The sequence below is a fragment of the Marmota monax genome, unplaced genomic scaffold, assembly GCF_021218885.2.
Source record: "Marmota monax isolate L192 unplaced genomic scaffold, Marmota_monax_Labrador192_F-V1.1 WCK01_AAM20220418_F8-fsc00022, whole genome shotgun sequence".
Classification (NCBI taxonomy): Eukaryota; Metazoa; Chordata; class Mammalia; order Rodentia; family Sciuridae; genus Marmota; species Marmota monax.
In genome coordinates this window covers 24,556,663-24,577,240 of record NW_026695215.1, presented here as the reverse complement: position 1 = coordinate 24,577,240, position 20,578 = coordinate 24,556,663, and the positions used below count along the sequence as shown (strand labels likewise).

The 20,578-nt window shown below is 39.4% G+C and overlaps 1 protein-coding gene across 1 annotated transcript in view; it reads left to right on the top strand.

Moving 5' to 3' along the window:
- The window catches only part of Col6a6 (collagen type VI alpha 6 chain), a 158,021-nt gene that overhangs the window by 39,997 nt on the left and 97,446 nt on the right, over positions 1–20,578 (top strand). The window contains exons 2-5 of the mRNA XM_046431363.2: positions 14,504–14,581; positions 14,710–14,807; positions 17,262–17,858; positions 19,128–19,748. Of these exons, the coding sequence (XP_046287319.1) occupies positions 14,741–14,807; positions 17,262–17,858; positions 19,128–19,748 (1,285 nt within the window). The 5' untranslated portion in view covers positions 14,504–14,581; positions 14,710–14,740. The remainder of the gene's footprint in view (positions 1–14,503; positions 14,582–14,709; positions 14,808–17,261; positions 17,859–19,127; positions 19,749–20,578) is intronic.

Here is a 20,578-nt window from a genome sequence, read left to right as displayed (position 1 = left end):
GTAGCTTGAAAAGTATTGGTATTATTTCTTCTTTAAAGGTTTTGTAAAATTCTGCTGTATACCCATCCAGTCCTGGGCTTTTCTTAGTTGGTAGTCTTTTGATGGTTTCTTCTATTTCCTCAATTGATATTGGTCTGTTTAGGTTGTCTATATCCTCCTGACTCAATCTGGGCAGATCATATGACTTAAGAAATTTATCTATGCCTTCACTAACTTCTAATTTATTGGAGTATAAGGATTCAAAATAGTTTTTGATTATCTTCTGTATTTCTGAAGTGTCTGTTGTGATATTGCCTTTTTCATCCCGTATGCTAGTAATTTGAGTTCTCTCTCTTCTTCTCTTCGCTAGCATGGCTAAGGGTCTGTCGATTTTGTTTATTTTTTCAAAGAACCAACTTTTAGTTTTGTCAATTTTTTCAATTGTTTCTTTTCTTTCGATTTCATTAATTTCAGCTCTGATTTTAATTATTTCTTGCCTTCTACTTCTTTTGCTGTTGTTTTGCTCTTCTTTTTCAAGGATTTTGAGATGAAGTATGAGATCATTTATTTGTTGGTTTTTTCTTTTTTTAAGGAATGAACTCCACGCAATGAATTTTCCTCTTAGAACTGCTTTCAATGTGTCCCATAGATTCCGATATGTTGTGTCTGTGTTTTCATTTATCTCTAAGAATTTTTTAATTTCCTCCTTGATGTCTTCTATAACCCATTGATCATTCAGTAACCTATTGTTCATTCTCCAAGTGATGTATGGTTTTTCCTTCCTTCTTTTATCGTTGATTTTCAGTTTCATTCCATTATGATCAGATAAGATGCATGGTATTATCTCTACTCCTTTATATTGTCTAAGAGTTGCCCTGTGACATAATATACGATCTATTTTTGAGAAGGATCCATGTGCTGCTGAGAAAAAAGTGTAACTGCTTGATGTTGGGTGGTATACTCTATATATGTCAATTAAGTCTAGGTTATTAATTGTGTTATTGAGTTCTATAGTTTCCTTATTCAACTTTTGTTTGGAAGATCTGTCCAGTGGCGAGAGAGGTGTGTTGAAGTCTCCCATGATTATTGTATGGTGGTCTATTAGACTCTTGAACTTGAGAAGAGTTTGTTTGATGAACATAGCTGCACCATTGTTTGGGGCATAAATATTTATGATTGTTATGTCTTGTTGGTGTATGGTTCCCTTAAGCAGTATGTAGTGTCCCTCTTTATCCCTTTTGATTAACTTGGGCTTGAAATCTATTTTATTTGATATGAGTATGGACACTCCTGCTTGTTTCCGAAGTCCATATGAGTGATATGATTTTTCCCAACCTTTCACCTTCAGCCTATGTATGTCTTTTCCTATCAAATGCGTCTCCTGTAGGCAGCATATTGTTGGGTCTTGTTTTGTGATACATTCTACTAGCCTGTGTCTCTTAATTGGTGAGTTTAAGTCATTAGCATTTAGGGTTATTATTGAGATATGGGTTTTTCTTCCAGCCATATTTGTTTATTTCTGTTACTAAACATGGTTTGTTTTCCTCTTTGATTATTTTCCCCCCCTTTACTGTCCTACCTCCCACTGTTGGTTTTCATTGTTATTTTCCATTTCCTCTTTCTGTAATGTTTTGGTGAGGATGTTTTGAAGAGATGGTTTTCTAGCTGCAAATTCTTTTAACTTTTGTTTTTCGTGGAAGGTTTTAATTTCATCTTCCATCCTGAGGCTTAATTTCGCTGGATACACAATTCTTGGTTGGAACCCATTTTCTTTCAGTGTTTGAAATATGTTATTCCAGGATCTTCTAGCTTTCAGAGTCTGTGTTGAAAGATCAGCTGTTATCCTGATTGGCTTACCCCTAAATGTAATCTGCTTCCTTTCTCTTGTAGCTTTTAAAATTCTCTCCTTATTCTGTATGTTGGGCATCTTCATTATAATGTGTCTAGGTGTGGATCTCTTATGATTTTGCACATTCGGCGTCCTGTAGGCTTCTAGGATTTGGGATTCTGTCTCATTCTGCAAGTCTGGGAAGTTTTCTCGTATTATTTCATTGAATAGACTGCTCATTCCTTTGGTTTGGCGCTCTGTACCTTCCTGTATCCCAATGACTCTTAAGTTTGGTCTCTTAATGTTATCCCATATTTCTTGGATGTTCTGCTCATGGTTTCTTAACAGTCATGCTGAGCTGTCTGTGTTCTTTTCAAGTTGAAATACTTTGTCTTCATTGTCTGATGTTCTATCTTCTAAGTGTTCTACTCTGCTCGTAGTATTCTCCATTGAGTTTTTAAGTTGGTTTATTGCTTCCTGCATTTCTAGGATTTCTGTTTGTTTGTTTTTTATAACCTCTATCTCCCTCCTTTGCTTCCTGGATTTGTTTGCGTAATTCATTGTCGAAGTGATCTTTCATTGTCTGATTTTGCTGTCTAATGTCTTCCTTGATACTCCAGATCATCTGAAGCATGTATATCCTGAATTCTTTATCTGACATTCCATCTGCTGCAGCTGTTACCTCTTCTAAAGTTGCGTTGACCTGCATTGCTTGTGGTCCTTTCTTTCCTTGTCTTTTCATACTGCTTGCGTATCTTTTCTGCAGGCGCGGGCGGCGGCTCTGCTCTCTCCTTATTCCAATTGGGGTGCCGTGACTACCATGCCGGCAGGTCACTGGGCCTGTTCTGGGCACTGGCGGCGGCTCTGTTCTGCCCCTACTCCAATTGGGGTGACGAGTGTACCACGCCGGCAGGCCACCGGGCCTGATCCGCCAGTCGGTTGCAGGTTTGCCTACCCTGCAGGTGCGGGCAGCGGCTCTACTCTGCCCCTACTCCAAATGGGGTGACGTGTCTGTCGTACCGGCAGGCCACTGGGCCTGTCCCGCTGGTCGGTCGCAGATCTTCCCACATTTTGGGCACGGGTGGTGGCTCTGCTCTGTCCCTACTCCAATTGGGGTGTCGTGGCTACCCCGCCTGCAAGTCGCTGCGCCTGTTCCTGGCACGGGCGGCAACTCTGCTCTGCCCCTACTCCAATTAGGGTGGTGTGTGTTCCACGCCGGCAGGCTCCTGGGCCTGATCCGCCAGTCTGTCGCAGGTCTGCCTACCTTGCAGGCGCGGGCGGCGGATCTGCCCTGCCCCTCCTACCACGCCTGCGGACCCCTGGGCCTGATCTGCAGGTTGGTCACAGGTTTGCTCACCCTGCGGGCACGGGTGGTAGTTCCGCTCCGCCCCCACTCCAATTGGGGTCACGTGACCACCACACCGGCAGGGCCTGATCCGGGCATGGGCGAAGGATCTGCTCTGCCCCTACTCCAGTTGGGGTGATGTGTGTACCACGCTGGCAGGCCACTGGGCCTGATCCGCCAGTCTGTCACAGGTCTGTTTACCTTGCAAGCGCGGGCGGCGGCTCTGCCCTGCCCCTCCTACACGCCTGTGTACCACTGGGTCGCGGGTCTGCCCACCTTGCGGGCGCGGGTGGCGGCTCCGCTCTGCCCCCTCTCCAATTGGGGTCACTCGGTCACCACGCTGGCGAGCCGCTGGGCCTGCTCCGGGCGCTGGCGGTGGCCCGGCTCCTCCCCTCTGGCTCGACGACAAATCGAGTAGACTCAGGTGTCTGTGCCTCACCCCCCTTACCAGGAGACCAACTGTTTCTGTCGCCGCTGGTATTGATGAAGTTCTCTCCCCCGCTGCTTTCTGATGACATCAGATCTCTGCCATGTTGGTATCCTATGCGAATGGCAGCATTTCGTTCCCCTTGCCGGGCAACCAAAGCAACGGGTGATTCCTGACCGGCCCTCAGCAGGACCCGGACCGAGAAGCAGTTTCCGCGGGCTCCTAGCCCCGGGCCAGGGAAGTTCCGGGAGCCGGAACTCGGCCGCTCCGTGCTCAGTGTAAGCTCCTATAAGAGTAGGCTCCAAGAAGCAGTCCCCGCGGGCTCAGTTCCGGGAGCCGGAATTCGGCCGCTTAGTGCTTGATGTATGCTCTGATAGGAGCAGGGTCCAAGAAGCAGCCTCCGCAGGCTCCGCAGCCCTGGGCCAGGGCGGTTCCAGACGGTTCCGGGAGCGGGAACTCGGCCGCCCCGCGCTCGGTGTTTGCTCCGATAAGATCAGGTTCTAAGAAGCACCCAGGCACTGAACCCTAGCAATCTGTCTGCAAGCCGCAGGCGAATGGCAGCCTGAAATTACCTGTTCTATGGCTGAATGAGCTGCGGTCAGTCGAAAACAGGGATGGTGACGTCAGCTTTCCAACATGGTGGCTGCTGGCCTCCTCTGTGGTCTGACCGGTGTGGAGAACCGAGATGGACCGCTTCCTTCCCCCGTCTCGAACCCAGAATTCAGCCCTGAGTACGGTGCTTGCACGGCTGGCAGAAACTGCAGCGCTGTATCCCTGCGTCGCTATCTCCTCGTTTCCCAGCGCGCGCTGCAGACTCTAGCCGCGGGGCGATTTGCTGAATAAGCAGTGTTACCCTCCGTGCGACAAACCTCTCGCGTTTGAGTCCCCGTAGCCGATCCTCGTGCGATGGAAATCCTTCCTCCAGGTTCCGGAGCACCCCACTATTGCTGGAAATTCCTAACAAGATAGCCTTTAGCTGTCCTGACTTGTCATACTCCCACACAGTGAAGCAGCACACAGGGGCAATGCACTCCCCTCGCCGCCATCTTCCAGGTTGTCTGTTTTTTATTGTTGAGTTTTAAAAGGTTCTTTGCATGTTTGGGATAACTGTCCTTTTTCAGATATGTTTTTTACAAATACTTTTTCCCAATCTGTAGCTTCTCTTCATATATGAATCTATATTCTTTTTTTTTTTTTTTGCATATAAATGTCCCATTGTTCCAGGAGCATTTGTTGAACAGGTAATCTTTGCTCCATCATATTGCCTTTGCTTCTTTGTCAAAGATCAGTTGACTATACTTGTGTGGGTCTATTTGTGGACTCTTTATTTGGTACACTGATCTTGTACCAATACTACACTGTCTTATTTACTGTAGCTTTATAAAAGTCTAACAGTCAAATAGTGTCAGACCTTTGCTCTTCTCCTTCAATATTGTGTTGGCTATTCTGGGTATTTTGCCTCTCCATATAAACTTTGGAATCGTTTTGTCAAAACCCACAAAATAACTTGGCTTGGATTTTAATTTGGATTGCATGAGTCTACAGGACAAGTTGAGAAGAACTGACATCTTGGAAATATTGGGTCTTCCTATCCATGAACATGGAATCTTTCTTCAATTGTTTAGCTCTTCTTTTATTTCTATCAGAATTTTTTAGTTTTCCCCCATATAATCTTGCATGAATTTTGTTCTACTTTTATGATTAAAAATCATTAATTTGAACACTGATATTAAGAATTTCATTTTGGGGATGCTAATGTAAGTGGCACAATATTTTTAATTTTAGATTCCGATTGTTGCTGGTATATGGGAAAATTATTGGCTCTTGCATGTTAACTTTATGTTCTGAAAACCTGCAATAATTGTTTAATATTGTTTGTCTTTTCTTTCAAAATAGACAATTATGTCACCAGTGAACAAAGACAATTTTGTTTCTTCCTTTACAATCTATCTACTTTTTGTTTCCTTTTCTTGTCTTACTTCATTAGCTAGGACTCCCATTAATCGTTGAAAAGCAATACTTAAGGGGGCAATTGTTGCCTTGTTTCTGATTTTGATGAGAAATCTTCTAGTTTCTCACCTTTGAAGTATAATGTTAGGTGTAGGTTTTGTGTAGATATTCTTTATCAAGTAGAGGAGGTTCCCTCTACTTCTAGTTTTACTAAGAGTTTTCATCATGAATGAATGCATGATTTTGTCAAATGCTTTTTGTGTCATTCAACATGACTTTTCCTTAGCATGTTAACATTATCTATTATGTTAATTGATTTTTGAATGTTAAGCCAACTTTACATATTTGCTAAAATTCCAGTTGGTTATTGAATATAATTCTTTTTATGCAATATTAGATTTGATTTGCTGATTTTTTCATCTGTATACATGAGGTATTGGTCTGAGGTGTTTTTATAATGCCTTCGTTGAATTTTGATATTAGTGTAATGCTAGCTAACCTCAATGCTAGTAAGGATGGTTTCTGTCCATTTCTATCTTCCAAAAGAGATTGTAGAGAACTGGTATATTTTTTTTCTTAAGTGCTTGGTAGAACCTACCATGAACACATGTGGGTATGATGTTTTCTCTTTTAAAGAAGAATTAGTTATTGGTTTAACGTATTTATTGGACATAGGCCTATTCAAATATTCTATTTCTTCATGTGTGAGTTTTGGGGCAGATTATGTTTTTCAAAAAATTGGCCCATTTCATCTGAGATGTCAAATTTGCAGCATAGAATTATTCATAATATTCCCTGTCTGATGTAGATAATTTGTGTCCTTTTTCTTTTTTTTCTTAATCTGGCTAGGGTTGTATCAATTTTATTGATCTTTTCAAATAATCACTTTGTGGTTTTGTCGATTTTTTTCTATTGATTTCTTGATTTCAATTTATTGATTTCTTCTAATATCACAAATTTTGATAAGTTGGGTTTTTATTTTCATTCAGTTGAAAATATTTTAAAATTTTTCTTGAGGTTGAACCTTGACTCATGTGTTATTTAGAAGTATAATATATAATCTCCAGGTATTTGGGGATTTGTCCAACTATTTTTTTGTTATTGATTGCTACCTTAAGTACATTGTCATCTGAGGGCAGGCATCTTGTACTTTCTTTTCTTTTGAATTTTTAAAGTTTAGTTTTATAGCTAAGAGTGTAGCCTGTATTGGTGAATGTTCCCTGTGAGCTTAAGAAGAATGTGTATTCTGCTGTTGATGGATACAATAGTCTATATGTGTCTGTTATGGTCAGTTGATTTATCTGTTTCTCTTTGCAATTCTATCAGTTTTGGTCTCATTTGTTTGTTTGTTTTTTGGTACTGGGGATTGAACCAGGTGTGCTTAACCACTGAATCACATCCCCAGCCCTTTTAAAAAATATTTTATTAGAGTCAGGGTCTCACTGAGTTTCTAAGTGCTTCACTAAATTGCTTCTCCTGCCTCAGCCTCCTGAGCCACTGGGATCACAGGTGTGCGCCACCGCACCTGGTGTCTCACCTGTATTTTGACACTATTTTCAGACACTGTTCCAGACATGGGCATATAAAGGATTGCATTGTGTTCTTGGAGAACTGATCCCTTCCCCATTATGTAATTCCTGTCTATTTATACCTAAAAATTTTCCTTGTTCTAAAGTTTGCTCTGTCTGAAATTGACATAACTACTCCAGTTTTTTTGGAGGTTGTGTTATCATGGTACATCTGTCTTCATCCATTTATTTTTAATCTAAATGTGTCTTCATGTTTGAAGTGTTTCTTATAGAGAACATTAGTTAGTTCTTGTTTTTGTCTACTGTGACAGTCTCTGTCTTTACATTGTACATTTAGACCACTGACATTCAAAGGGATTATTGATACACTCACACTGATGTCTACCATGTTTGTTACTGTTTTCTATTTGATGCATGTATTCTTTGCTTCTATTTTTGTTTTCCATTATCTCCTCCCCGACTTTGTTGTTTTAATGGAGCATTTTTATTGCATTTCTCTCCTTTCTTAGCATGATGATTAGACATTTTCTTTTACCATTTTTAGTGGTTGCCTTAAAGTTTGTAATATACTTTTGCAACTAACTCAAATGCAATTTAAAATAATACTATCCTGCTTCATGAGCAATGAAGCACTTTATAATAACAAAATAATCTTAATTCCTCCCTATGTCCATTGTAACTTTTCTGTCATTCATTTCACATATACATTAGTGTACATAAATTTAGATATAAGTATACATAATGAAATACATTATTGCTTTGATTTTGAATAAATGGTTATCTGTGAGATTAAGAAAAAAATGAAAGATTTTATTTAACCTTTAGTTATTTTTTCTCCCTTACTCTTTCTTTATGTAGATCTGATCTATATCACTTTCCTGCTCTCCAAAGAACTTCTTTTAATATTTCATGCAAGGCAGGTCTACTGACAACAAATTCCCTCAATTTTTGTTTGTCTGAGGGTCTTTCCCTTTTTTATTGTGTGTGTGTGTGTGTGTGTGTGTGTGTGTGGTGTACTACACACACAGAGTGAAATGATTATGACAGTCAAGAAAATTAATGTATCCATAATTTCACAAAGTTAGCATTTTTATGTCAAGAGCACCAAAAGTCTTGAGTACAATTTAATATTATTATCCTCACTGATATTAGATTTCTAGACTTACTCATTCTATACATCTGTAACTTTTTATACTTTGACCTGCATCTTCCTAATTCTTCCCCTCCCCTGGTAATCACCATTCTATTCTCTATCACTGTGTGTTCAACTTTCGTTTTTAGATTCCACATACAAGACCACACAGTACTTTTTTTCTGTGTCTGACTTCTCTCACTTAGCATAATGTCCTCCAGTTCAAACTAAGTTGTAGCGAATGATAGGCTCTCCCTTTTAAGGATGAGTAATATTCCACTATATATGTATAAATAATACATATTATGTATAATTTCACATAAATATATATCACAATGTCTTTACCCATTATCTGTTGACAGACACTTAGGTTTCCATAGGTCTTGGGTTATTATGCATAGTGCTACAATGAACATAGAGGCAGGTATCTTTAAAAACTAGTGACTTCATTTCCTTTGGGGGTGTACCCAGAGGAGGAACTGCTGGGTCATATAGTAGTTCAATTTTTAATTTCTTTAGGAACCTCTGGTGTTTGAGTTCCCTCTTGTTTTCACCTTCACCAACACTTGTCATCTCTTATCATTTCAATAAAAGTGATCCTATCAGATGTGAGGTATATTAATTGGGTTGATTTGCATTTTCCTCATGATTAGTGATGTTGATCATCTTTTCATATACCCATTGAAATTTCTGTTCAAGTATTCAAGTTCTTCGGCCATTTTTAAATTAGGTTATCTGTTTTTAATCATTTATTTATTGCTATTTCTGTATGTCTTTAGGTGATCAGATACTGAGTTGTATGAGTTATTTATATTTTTAAAATATTAACTCCTGTTATGGTTTAGATCTGGTTATGGCTGGGGTAGGAGGTGTCCACCAAAAGCTCACCTGTGAGACAATGCAAGAAGGTTCAGAGGAGAAATGATTGGGTTGTGAGAATCTTAACCTAGTCATTGAATTAATTCCTGAGGGGATTAACTGAGTGTGACTGGAGGCAGGTAGGGTGTGGCTGGAGGAAGTGGTTCATTGGGGGGGCGTGGCTTTGGGATATATATTCTGTATCTGGAGAGTGGTGCCATGATGTTCTGCCTTGCCAAAGGCCCAAGGTGACAGAACTAAATGACCATGGACCGAAACCATGAACCAAAATACATCTTTCCTCCTTTAAGTTGTTTTCCTCAGGTATTTTGTCATGACAATGGGATGCCAAGGGACAGACCCCTAATCAGATATCTCATTTAGAAACACTTCCTGTCCATCTGTCAGCTGCCTTTATATCTTTTTGACTGTTTCCTTGGCTGTGCAGAAGCTTTTTCGTTGGATGTAGGATTGTTTATTTGTTTCTGCTTTTGAAGTCTGAGTTTTTAATGTGATATCCAAAATAATTGTCAAAGCCAATGTCAAGGAACTTTTCTCCTACGTTTTCTTCTAAGAGTTTTATGGTTTCTGGTCTTACATTTAGATATTTGTGTGTGCTGTGAGATAAAGGTCCAAATTTATTCTTTTGTATGTGGATATCCCACTTCTCATCACCATTTACTGAAGAGACTATCCTCTTATTGCATCTTCTTGTCCCTTTGTTGGATAATTTTGCAGGATAAAGAATTATTGCAATACTTTAAATATTTTCACTTCACTCCTCTCTTGCTTTTATGGTTTCTGAGAAGTCATCTGTAGTTTTTATCTTTGCTCCTCTGAGAGGGCTTTTAAGGATATTTTTTTTCTTAATTTCTGACAGTTAAAAAAATAATAGGCTTAGGTGTAGTGTTTGGGGCATTAATTTTTTTTAATAAATTTAAAATAAATTTAAAGTATTGTGAGAATTGGTTTTCCCTAAGTTTCCTGTATCTGTCATTTAGTGTCTGATATTAGTTTTAGGAAATTTTTGGTCATTAGTATTTCAAATATTCCTTCTGTTCTTTTCTTTTTCCTCCTGGTATTCTTATTATATGTATGTTTCATTTTTCATAGTCATTTTTCCTGAAATTCTTGGATATTTTGTTCTGTTTTTTTCAGTTTGCTCTTCGATTTTGGAGGTTTCTATTGAGATATTCTCTGTCTCAGAGATCCTTTCCTCAACCATGCCAATTGGCCCATCAAAGATATTCTTCACTTCTAATTGTGTTTACTTGTAGCTTTTCAATTTGGTTCTTTATTGGAATTTCCATCTCTCTGCTTACACTGTCTATCTTTTATTGCATACTGTCTATTTTATCTATTATGGCCCTTAGAATATGAATCATAGTTATTTTAAATTCCTGGTCTGATAATCCCAACATTCCTACCGTATCTGAGTCTGGTTCTAATGTATATTGTGTATCTTCAAATTGTGTTTTTTGTCTCTTAGTTTTGTCTTATACTATATCTGGATATGATATATTAGGTAAAAGGAGTGGCTGTGACTGGGTCTTTAGTAATATGGTGGTAAGAAACAGAGAGAGGAGCAATATACTATACTCCTATGCTTAGGTCTCAGTGGTCTAGGGAGCCTGTGCCTCTGAACTGTGACTTTCACATTTGTTTCTCAGTTCCCTCTAACTTTTAGCAGAACTGGATAACTAAAGGGGCAGGAGTTGAGTATTTCCCTTCCCCCAGATTGATTAGGCTCTGATAAAACTCCAGCGGTGGGCTCTGGTTAAATACTCTCTTCCAAGGGTGAACCTTGTTAAGAATACCAAAATGTTTTTTTTTTTTTTTTACTGATCAGACTGTTCTGAGATTTCTCTTTTCAAAGCTTAATTTTCTTTATTTTATCTTTACTTTTCCGGTTTGTTGATTTCTGATCTTATTTTCAGCATTTTAGTATTTATATTTCTTTTGCATTTATTATGTTTTCTAGTTTCTTAGTTGGACAGTTAATTTCCAGTGGATTTTTGTTGAAATCTCAGCCCCCTGCACTCTGAGTGCTAAAGAATCCTAAAGGACCCCAGAAGAATTTTTGAGCCGGGAATGATCCCTAGGACCTGCCACAGGTGGTCATCTGAGGGATAGCTTCCTCCATGAGGCCGTTTCAAAACATACACTCAGAGTTTCAATGTACACCTCTTGGCTTAATTGCTTATACTTTTCTTGGTTATAGTTGTTAGGCCAAAGAACTATTGAAATGTGGCACTTCTTGGACTTAGCATGTAACTCCTTGTGCTTCAGGTTAGGAACTCAGGGAGGCGAGGTGGTGGTATCTAACATCACACAATTGTTCAGGGATGGAGGGGAACCTAGGAGATGAGACTTCATAGCCTGGGCTCCTTCCACTCAGCCAACCACCGCAACATGAAAAGTGTTCATGTTACAAAGTGGCAAGGTCACTTGCATGACTATTTCCAAATGTGATCCAAGTATGAAGCTTCTATTTGTGATTCCGGAAAATGCAACTGGAAGGAAGTATGGCAGGAACAGTGAAAACTGTGTGACTTGCTTGCTCCAAGAATGCTGGTGTGTTTTGCTTCTCTGACCATCAATGGTCCAATATTTGTGCCTGTTGTGTGCCGAGGACTTATCTTGCAGCATTCTAGTGTGGACTTTAGTCTCACTTTGAATATTTTTCTTTCTACTTTTTGACTTCTGAGGAGTAGAATGGCTTGAGGAAGCAAAGTAGTGAGACATCAGTGCTAAATAAGCCAACAGCCAAGTATCTTTGATGCTGTGGCAAAGACCCAGTGCAACAGTGGATAATATTTCTGTTTCTGAAGAAAAAAAAAATGGGTACTTAGAAATCATTTACTCTGTAGGCCTCATTTTAAAGAAAAGAAATGACATTTATCTTCTTTTTTGCTGAAGTCTCTTTTGTATCTCTTCCGGGCTCTTAATATATTTTTAATTTTTTTTGCAGACTTGACCTGGATTATGAGTCGGCTTGTTCAGGGCAGAAGTCTCCCTGAAACCCCTGCTTCTCAGTAGCCTCAAGAGAGGGGGTTACACAAGTTATGAACATTCAGGGTTTGAAGCCAAGACCTGGGTGGCTGTGCTGCTTTTGCAGCTGTGGTTTAAATTAGAAACATTCTACCTTCTCAACTGAAAGTTTACAGAGATCCAGATTTTTAAAAAGGATTTTCTGACACATACAAGACTTGCCTTGGCCTCAGCTTGCTTGATTTAGGATGGATGGAGGGCAACAAAACTCAGATCGAGGAGACCCGTGCCTTTGTTACATTAATGAGAGGCAATCAATCTCCTTGTTCTATTAGGATGGAGAGTATTATGAATTTACATTTTATGTTGATTGCTTTAAATAACTCCTTCATTCTCCCCTCATTATTGTCTCCAAGGGATCAGATATAGAAAAAATTCAAATGTCATACTACTTACTAGAGAATCCTGGTCATTTCTGGCAGTAGAATAACATGTAGATCACAATCCTTGTCTTGGTGGGCCACAAAATGAACTCATTCTCCCTGCCTCCTGAGCTTGAACAGGGGATGAGGTCCCACCATTTCTCCTACCACACACACCACCATTGCTGCATTCATACAAAGTAGGGCACCTAGTACCTCCAGAGAACTTTCACTGGGCTTCAACACTGTGTGGCCTTACAGCATACCTGGTTTGGGGTTCCGTTTAAAGGCTGCAAGAAAATTGTTGCATAAACATACTAACCCAGAGAACTCACCTTTTAAGGGACCAATGGTACTCACCATCCACATGGAGAAACTTGCAGATGCCATGTGCTGCTTTGGGACTCTCGTGGCCTTATTTAACACTAGCTTCTCTCTCCAGGTGCTTAACCTTTGCTCAGTAATGTTTTCTTCCCATCTTGACTGCTAAAATCTTTCATCTCATGGATTCATCCCAAAGCACTTTCTCTTTGATCTTTTGTAACTTGAAAGACTACACTAAATTTATGAAGCTCATAATATAAACAAAAAAGAAGAAAATAGTATGAAGCCTTGATTTTGAAAATCAAAACCACAAAGGTATGTAAACAAGTACCAGTCACTCCTATTCCTTAGAAAAAAGACCGAAAAAAAAAAAAAATGAGGAGACACTTTGCAAGTTCATAATATTGGGTTTGGGATGCAGAGTAGCTGAATTTTAAATGACAGGTTTAGGAGCATACAGATGTGAGTTCCAGTTTCAACGGTGGCCTATTTACCAATGTGACTTTGCATCTGTTATTTATTTCTCCTTTAGGAATTGGTTCTTCATCTACAAAATAAGAACAATAATAGTGCTTGTTACTAGGGCTGCTGTCAATGTCAAATAGAACAAATGTGTAGCCAGAGCCAGGCACAGAGTAAGGTTTGATGAATGGTAGAATTTATAATTCATTGTTGACACAATAAAATAGAAAAAAAATACAGGATGGCATGACTTGATTTTCACTTTAGGCAATCCACTTTGTGCCTAAGTTCCTCTAAAATGAATGAGTTGAACTAAACATAACCCCTTAAGATTCCCCTTCAGCTCACAGACTGGAATAGGACTGATAGATTGGCTTACAGCTTCAAAACTTCAGGTTGTCTTGATTTCTTGTGAAGGACTGGAACCAAGTCCCAAACTACAGAATATCAGAGTGACAATAGGATTAGGTAAAGCCATAGGATGGCATTTCTCATGTCAAAGGTCCCTTTTCTAAAGAGGTAAAATATTAAACAATAGCACCCTGTCTGAATTGGAGCAAGATACCCATACATAGTGTTGCAAATACATTTGTAAACAAGTAAGCAGGACATAGAGACCCTCGCTTGTTAACGCATCAGAAATGGATCCATTCATTTTTTTGTTCAAGGGGAAAATGAATGAACTCAATCTGTGTTTAATTATGATATTTACTTCCAATATCTTTAATATCCTATTTGTTCCATGAAAGGAACATTTCAAGGTAGCTGAACATGCTGGAGGAGTGACCAGAATTGGAAAACTCTTTCTTCATGCTTTGTTTGTTAGTTGTACACAAATTATGTTCCTCATTCTAAAGAGAAAGACATGACATGAACTATGGAAAGTCACTGCTTAGTTTTTTTTTATGTTTGTTTTGTTTTTTGTTTTGGTGTGTATGTCTTCTCTCAAATTTAGGGATAAAGGGAGATAGTTACCTTTCTAATTAGCAAGGAAGAGGGGAAAACAGGGAATTTTGACCACATCTAGAAATAATTATTATTCAAAGATGAAATACACCTACATGTTCATGATGATGAGATTACCTTACAGGTTTTAGACTGTGTCCCAACTGTGAATTCTGAATTGTCATGACAATGAGTGAACAGAGAATGACACAAGGGTCCAGGGAAACGAGTAATAGGGGGACACAATATCGTTGGAACTAGAACGCACCTGTCTGCTCCGACTGACCACCCAACATGCCATGTCTCTACAGGTCTGGGGACCAGGACAAATTCTTACAACTCTGTAAATGATGCTTCATTTTTCTCAAAGGCACTTCACCAATTAGAAGGTCAGTAAACCTCCGACATTCTTGTCCCCTGTCACACCCAGTTCATTGTATCATTTCATGTCCTGTTGTGTATGCGAGTCTGGATTCATAAATAACATCCATAGATGTTTATATTTTTGCTTTTTCAGATTTCGAGTTGGAGATTTTTCAGGACATAATATGAAAATGTGGCTGATTTTGTTCCTCATAATAACTTGTTTCCATGTTTCTGTGAACCAAGATTCTGGTAAGGAAAAAATATGAAAAGAATTCTTTTCCTTAATTTTCACCATAGTAAAGAGATGATAAGTGAGTTTGACCTACTTAAAAGTTAAGTTTTCTATCACTTTGTTTTGATTTTCATAGTAGCGAGGATGGGAATGGTAGGTCAACTTGTTTTGTTTCAAGATTACTCTCTGTTCCTTTGAAAATTCTGGACTTTATTCTTTTTTAGTGATAGAAAGATATGGAAGTTGTCATTTTGTCCTCAGTTTCAACCCATTTTGGGTCTTCTGGGAGGTTACATGAAAATTCTGTTACTATTAGGTTCAGGCCTGGAAAATTTGGAATGTCTCTTTCTAGTTCATTTGTGCCAAAAGGTTGTCTTGGTTAAGTGTCCAGATTTTGCTCCAATTTAAACTGCTAGTCTGTTTATCATAAAGAACAGGCTTTCACTCTGGAGAGAAAGTTCCGTAGCTGTCTACCGTCTGTCAGCAATCTGTGCGCAATGGAATTAAAGTCCAAACCCTGACTTTCCCTTCACCACCTCTACTACCTAATCAAGTAATTGGTTCTTGTGCTGGTCAGTTCATGTCCAGGACCACCTACATCAGCTTTTACAGCTTCCTTGAGGTCTCTGACCTTGGAAGCAACTTTTACAAAGAGATAAACTAGACTTTGCCCTGCAAATGTTGTCCTTCAATGTCTCACTGAGTCTTCAACTTTTAAAGGAGAGGCAAATTTTCCTCCCAGTCATTTCATGGTTCAGACATAACGAAGGACCTTTTTGGAAGCTGAATCTGCCTCCCGTGCCAATCACCTATGCTTCCTTTCCCTGTACAACATATAGGGATTTACTAAAGGTCCCCAGTGGTCCTGAGTGGAACCACCCTGAGCAGGGCTCACCTGGCCATCCAGCCTGAGGTCTGATTGCCCTCACTTATTTCTGCAATGCTGTATGATCATGACAGGAACCTCAGGTGGGACTGGGATCAGGTTACGTAAAAGACAAGAAAGAATTATCCACTGTGTCTGGATCAGACAGACCACTGTAAGGAAAAACGAAATAACTCAAAGAACTAAAGCTGGTTACCTAGCAATTGCAGGAAAGAAAATATTGAAGTTATTTTAATTTGATTAGAATTTTTTATAGTAACCATTTCAGATGGTGAGAATCTCAGAGGGAGGAGGAACCTTAGGTGGTTTCTAGTTGAATCTATTTAAAGTAGAGGGAACTAAAGACCAAGTATATTGGATGGTTTGACAGAGCTCAGAGAGTTAGCTGATGACACAGTCAGGGTCTCATTACTTTTTTTATGATATATTTATTTCTTTTTATTTATTTATTTATTCATTACTTGTTGATACACACTGTCTTTCCTTAAATATAAACCACACATGTGTACATTCCCCTCTTTTCCCTGGACAAGAAGTGGATCTTATGCTTAGGTACTGAGAACTCTTGCTCTAAATGACCACCAGTAAATGACATCAGTGTTTGAACCCCTGTGATTCTCTACTTGTAAATATACAATTCTAGATACCTAACATCAAATCTAACATTAAATGAAGTTTTAGAAGTTCAACAAAATATTACATTTTCATATAAAAATTATTTGTTTTTAAAACTATAATCCCTTTTTTAACCTAAAATATACTAGTGCCATCATATTTTGCATATGTGAAAATAAATTTATCAATTATGACACTCAATCATATAAGTCTTCAAAAATATTATAAGTAACTTTAAAATAGATTAAGCCAATCCCGTATTTTCATTATTTGTGTATTTTTAAATTTCATCAACTTGATACTTTAGAATACAAACTAATATGTTTATAAGTTAACTTGTTGCATTGCATAACTAAGAATCACAATGAAAGACTTTCAGATTTCAACACTCAAATCAATTAGAAGGAGCCTGATTCTCAAATAAAATTTGTATCCTGTTGAGATCGAATTGAGATAGAATTCTGAAAGCCAAAAATACATATATTAGGAGAAATTATCTACTAACAGTCTAAACACCCATGATGTTTTACTTCTCTAATTTGCCTTATCCTAATTAGCTAATTTTTTTTTTTTTTTGCAAAAGTGATGCTTAATTTTGTGAGATGCTCAAATGAGAAACTGTGTAAAAGAATTAGCCCAATAGGGCTGGGGTTGTGGCTCAGCAGTAGAGCGCTCACCAAGCACATGCGAGGCCCTGGGTTTAATCCTCAGCACCACATAAAATTTTAAAAAATAAAATAAAAGTATTGTGTCCAACTACAACTAAAAAATAAATATTTTTTTTTTTAAAGAATCAGCCCAAGAAATCAGTATTTCTTTTTCTTAAGAGAAAGTGCAGTTTTGGACTCTCAATGAATCCGCTCATTGAGAAGGCACTTAAAAAATAAAATGAAATGAAAAGTAAGTTTTCCCCTATATGGTTGGCATTAAAGTTTTCGCTTTGTTTACATGTTTGTTTCTGGTTTCCCAGGCCCTGAGTATGCAGATGTGGTGTTTCTGGTGGACAGCTCTGATCACCTGGGAGTTAAGGCCTTCCCATTTGTGAAATTTTTCATCAATAAAATGATCAACAGTCTCCCCATCGAGGCCAACAAGTACCGCGTGGCCCTGGCCCAGTACAGTGACATGCTCCACAATGAATTCAACCTGAATACCTTCAGGAGCAGGAACCCCATGCTGAACCATCTCAAGAAGAACTTTGGGTTCCTTGGCGGATCCCTGAGGATAGGAAACGCTCTTCGAGAAGCTCACAGGACCTACTTCTCTGCACCTTCTGATGAAAGAGACAGGAAACTGTTTCCTCCTATTTTGGTGGTCCTGGCTTCAGCTGAATCTGAGGATGATGTGGAAGAGGCTTCGAAGGCCCTGCGGAAAGATGGGGTGAAAATCATCTCTGTGGGGATGCAGAAGGCTTCCAAGGAAAACCTGAAGGCCATGGCCACATCTCAGTTTCACTTCAACCTTCGGACGGTCAGAGACCTCAGCATGTTCTCCCCAAACATGACGCAGATCATCAAGGATGCAACCAAGTACAGAGAAGGAATGGTCAATGATCACCTCGTAGAAGGTGAAATTGGGATGCACATATAGGAGTGATGATAAAATGCTTTTGAAAAATCAATACGGGGGGGATAGGATTGCAACTCTTTGAATACTCCTTTCTCAAAATGGGCTGCGTGTTCAGATATTAAATATCCATGTTTTCTGGAGGATCTGATAATTGTGAAGATTTTAAATCTAATGATACCCACAGGTCTTGATTCTCATGCTTTGCTTATTCATGTTGCACTTCATTCAGATTTCTTAAAATTCAGGATGCCCTCTTTCCTGCTCCTCAGCTTAAGTCTAAGCTATCTCCCTGGGCTCTAGTTGTTACATCGTTTCATTACTGGCTCATTTAAAAGGTAACTTTGTTCCTAAAGAAATGTATGATTCCTGAAGCCACATAACTGTGATCAGAGAATGTTACAGCTAAAAAACAACTTTTGTTTGCCCAAACTCCTTATTCTGCAGGAAGGAAACTACAGATGTCCTTACCAGTGATATGGCCTCACCCAGGGAACTGGGTGCAATTTGCAGTCAGAGCTAAGTCAGGTCTCCAGATTTCAAGCCAGGTAGTCAGCCCACAATGCCTCCCTCCCTGCTGCCCTGTTCTGAGTTAGTTTCTCCCCGATCTCCACAGCCAGCCTGCTGTCTGTTCTCTTGTCCTAGAAAGGCCAAGAGTTATAAACATCATGCAAACGAGGAACAGGAAGAACCAGTAAAAAACAATTTGCTCCAAATGTGCATGTCCAAATAAGTAGCATAGGAAACTCACATTATTCTCGGATAAATCAGTTCGAGATGACTTATTTAATGACCTATTAATCTTGTGGTAAGCCTATGACAATATGAATCCTTATTAGCAACATCTTTCCCAAATAAAGCAATTGAATGTGCATGTGTATTCATTACCATTCTTAGTAATACTTGGACTGTAACTGTTAATTATAATGGTAATGATGCTTCAATGATTTTAATATTTAACAGCTACTATTTGTCAAGTGACTCTTATGTATTAGTCACATACTAAGTATATTATCTCATTTAATTCTCATAGTATCTCTATGAGATGAGAATTGTATCTACATTTGACAGTTGAGGAAATTGAAACTGGGAGATTCAGCAGTTAAACCCAGGTCCTTTTGATCTCAGCTTCCTACTCATTTCACACACCTCCTTCTTTCTTTAAGCAGATAACCAAGCTCTGGTGTATGTTCTCCATGTCTTCTGATGCTCAGCAGAAATGCCACATCTCCAGCTAATATCATGCCTGTTCATTCCTTGCCCACCACAGTGTGCCAAGGCCCTTCTGTGGCTGACGTTGTGTTCCTGCTGGATGTAGCCATCAATGGCAGCCAGGAGAACTTCGACTACCTTAAAGCATTCCTGGAAGAAAGTGTCTCTGCCCTTGACATCAAGGAGAACTGCATGAGGGTTGGCCTTGTGGCCTACAGCAATGAGACCAAAGTGATCAGTTCACTGAGCAGAGGCGTCAATAAGTCAGAGGTTCTCCAGCGTATACAGAGCCTGTCTCCCAGGGCTGGGCAGGCCTACACAGGGGCTGCCATCAGGAAGATCAGAAAGGAAGTCTTCAGTGCACAGAAAGGCAGTCGGAAAAATCAGGGTGTGTCCCAGATCGCGGTGCTGGTGACCCACAGAGCTTCGGAAGATAACGTGACCAAGGCAGCAGTTAACCTCCGGCGCGAGGGTGTGACCATCTTCACCATGGGCATCGAAGGGGCCAGCAGGACCCAGCTGCAAAAGGTAGCATCTCACCCTGCCGAGCAGTATGTCTCCATGTTGAGCAATTTCTCTGATCTGGCTGCCCACAACCAGACGTTCCTGAAGAAGCTGCGGAACCAGATAACACACACCGTCTCTGTCTTGTCAGAGCGCACGGAAACCCTCAAATCGGGTAAAGTCTTGCTGAGAGAAAGACTGTTCAGAACCTTTTGCTTTTTTCTTGTCTTTTGAATGTTTGCTTTTTTTCCTTGTCTTTCTAATATTTATATATGCAAAAGGAATTGGTGGGAATATGACAATGATGTGGGTGGGCAGAATGAGTTCCTAATTTTTATTTTAACTTGATGATGTGAAGTCCAGTTAGGGGAGAATAAAATCTATTGCGGTGCCAGCATAGCTAAAGAGGATTTCCCTTCTCATTTCCAATAGAGTGGCTCCATTTCCATTTGTCACTCTATACCCCCTGGAATACCATCATTTGCTATTTCTCTCTCTTTTCTATTTTTTTCCCTGCTCCCTCACCCCCACCCTTTACTGGAAATTGAACCCAGGGGTACTCTACCACTGAGTTACATCCTCAACCTTTTTTACATTTTTTTTTTTATGTTGAGTCAGGGTCTTGCTAAGATGCCCAGGCTGACCTAGAACTTGCAATCCTCCTGCCTCAGCAGCCTGAGTTTCCCCTGCTCTGTATTTCTTTCTTTCTTTTCTTTTCTTTGCTTTTTTTTTTGTACTTTTCACTTTCCTTATCTTCTTCCCTCATACCCCAATTCCAATTTCCAGAATAAACAGGAAGTGTGATTTGGATAGCAGACAAACTAATTAATTTGTCATGAAGTACTACTCCGGTGTCTGCAAGTTTCAGAAGAGAGAGGAAGGGCAATGTTTTTTTTATGGTTTGCTATCTACATGTAAACACAGTGATGCTGTGGAAAGATTTTTATGCATGTATTTACACATCACATGTTCCTATATATTCTATAATAAGTGTTTACATCTCAC